At 66.2% G+C, this 2,647-nt stretch overlaps 1 protein-coding gene across 1 annotated transcript in view; it reads right to left on the bottom strand.

Annotated features, from left to right (window-relative positions):
• IRX2 (iroquois homeobox 2) overlaps nt 1–2,630 on the bottom strand; it is a 5,207-nt gene extending 2,577 nt beyond the window's left edge. The window contains 4 exon segments of the mRNA XM_034657108.1: nt 4–69; nt 71–407; nt 664–1,069; nt 2,382–2,630. Of these exon segments, the coding sequence (XP_034512999.1) occupies nt 4–69; nt 71–407; nt 664–1,069; nt 2,382–2,630 (1,058 nt within the window).
• Between the last annotated feature and the right edge of the window lie 17 nt (nt 2,631–2,647).

Raw genomic sequence — 2,647 nt, 5'->3', positions numbered from 1 at the left:
GGCGGCGCGCAGCCCGGGCCCAGGATTGGCTGCTTGAGGTCCGACGTGGCGATCTCGGCCAGAGACCACCTTGGGCTTGCTGGCGGGCTGCGGCGCGCCCGGCGACGTCCGGCTGCCCAGGGGCATCTTGCCGCCGCCGCCACCACCGCGGGGCGCGGCCTCGGGCGGCGGGCTCAGCAGCGGCGCCTCCACGCCAGTGAGCGGCGACGAGGTCACGGGCTTGGGCGGCACCAGGTCCCGCTCGCCTTCCTCTTCATCCTCCTCGTCGTCCTCCAGGTCGTCGTACTTATCCTTGCACTCCGAGCCCGACTCGCACAGGGGGTCCCCGGCCCGGCAAGGCAGCTTCTCCCCGTCCGACTCGGCTGAGCACGAGTGATCCGTGAGCGAGTCGACGTGCAGGCTGATCCCTGCAGGGGCGCGGCAGGGCTGTGGGACACGGTGACAGCCCCTGCCCGGGCGCCCTCCGCCCCACGTGATCTCCCACTTCGACCCCACCCCAGCCACGTCCTAGGGGGTGCAGAGCCTCCCCAGGAAGTGCCCGAGGACTCCACTGGCCCCACGCACACCTGGGTGGTGGCAGGCAGCACCTTCCCCGACCTTGGCTCTGCGCCCGCCTGGGAAGAAAGCTCCCTGCGACCTCACGCCAGCTGTGGCCCTGCTCACCTTCGTCCTCCGCAGATGTCTCCGTGCCCTCCTGCACCTTGTCTGGACTCTCCCCCTTGCTCCGTGCAGCGTCGCCCTCGTCCTCGTCCTCGTCCTCGCTTTTGTTTCTGGGGGCCCACGTCATCTTGTTCTCCTTCTTGAGGCGCCGGCGCGCGTTGGCGAACCAGGTGGAGACCTGCGTGAGGGTCATCTTGGTGATGATGGCCAGCATGATCTTCTCACCCTTGGTGGGGTACGGGTTCTTGCGGTGCTCGTTGAGCCAGGCCTTGAGCGTGGCCGTGGCGTCCCGCGTGGCGTTCTTGCGGTATGCCGGGTCATTGAGCTGGTATGGGTAGGCCGCGCTGCCATACGGGTGGTAGCTGATGGCGCCCGTCATCCCCGTCGTGTGGGCGTCGTAGGGCGCGCCCTGGAACCAACAAGAGCTTGGTGAGTGGGGTGTGTGGGGACTTGGCCCACATTAGCCCAAAGGTGCTCCCTCCGCCCTCCCGATGCAGCCTTTCCCCGGGCGAGTCCCGCTGGAGCCTCATTTCCCGCAGCAAATGAGCAGAAAAAACGCAGCGCATAATGTAAGACAGGCTGCTGATCACGAAAACGCTGCAGTTCTAATCTCAATTTTTTTAAACTATTTCACTTTCCTAAAATGACATATCTTCCCCCAAATGTCCCTGAGCTGCGGGCACAGATGTACACAAACATGCACGCACACAGACCCACAGGTACTTTCTTGATATCTAAATTTCTCTGGCTGGCTCCCGCTACTCCCCCTTCCCCGCCCTTATATGGTTAAAAAACCACCCCAGAGCCCCCGCTCCGCTATTCACCGCTCTAAAGCTCGGCAAATCCAATTTGCAACTCAGAAGCCAGTCACCGTTTCGAATTCTTCAAATACGCGGTAATTAGCATTTTAATTCAGCCTTTAACGTTTAAATTCAAGACATTTGCAGCCTCCACCAAGGCCCCAGCTCCTCTGTCGCTGCCCCGGAATTCCACCGAGGGCGGACAGGGGCGACAACCCCCCTCCCCCCGTAATGGCCTCAATCGCCCGAAACGGGCGTCGCCACCACCCGGGCCGGGCCCAGATGCGGAACCGGAGGCGAGCGGGCAGACCCCTGGTCAGGGAAGCAGTGGCTGCTCTCAGTACGCAGGGGACTTCAGCGGCAATTAGGGCTGCCACCCCTCCGCCGACACGGTTTTCGAAAGCACGGCCTGTGGGCAGGTTAAGGCCGAGATGGTGGCGCGCTTGGCAGGGCCCCAGAGCTTCTGTCCGAAGCTTCGCTCCCTCCCCAAACCCGGTGGCCCTCAAGCCCGGCAAGTGAACCCTAAGCGCAGTCGCCCCGGAGGCTCCAGTGGCGCCGAGCCTCGCTCCCTGAGCCGAGAGAGGCGAGCCCCCGGCCCGCTCCGCACCCTTCGCCAGGCTTTGGCGCGTGAACGGAGTACAACCCGGCACAGATTCCCGAGCCCAGTGGTGTCGCACTTTTCAGGCTCTTTGGGAACATCACCCGGAGAGCCAAGGCGAAGCGGACCTCCAGTCTGAGGGACGTCGCCAGCGGGCCGCGGTGCTTCTCACTCCGGCCTCCCGTCCCGCCAGTGGCGCGGCGGCCCGTGTCCGAGACTCCGGAGCCACCGCCCACGGCACTTTCGCCGCGCCCTCGCGCCCCGATCGCGGTCCCGTCGCCCGGGTGTCCCGCGTCCCCTCCCACCCGCCTGCGCGCGGTTACCATGTAGGACGGGAAGCCGGCGGCGGCGGCGGCAGCGTCGGCCGAGTACTGCAGCGGGCTGCCGAAGCCGGTGGCCGCCTGTGCCGTGAAGGCCGCGGAGCCCGGGTAAGGGCTGAAAGCCGAGCCCGACGCCGAGCGAGCGAGCTCCTCGCTGCGCGGCGCCGCCAGCGCCGACGCGCCGTACGCCGGGCACGAGTAGAGCGCCAGCGAGCCGGGCGCCTGGTACAGGTAGCCCTGCGGGTAGGACATGGTGGGCGCGGGGCACC

Source organism: Ailuropoda melanoleuca, chromosome 3, assembly GCF_002007445.2.
Source record: "Ailuropoda melanoleuca isolate Jingjing chromosome 3, ASM200744v2, whole genome shotgun sequence".
NCBI classification, from domain to species: domain Eukaryota; kingdom Metazoa; phylum Chordata; class Mammalia; order Carnivora; family Ursidae; genus Ailuropoda; species Ailuropoda melanoleuca.
This window is presented reverse-complemented; position numbering and strand designations above follow the sequence as displayed.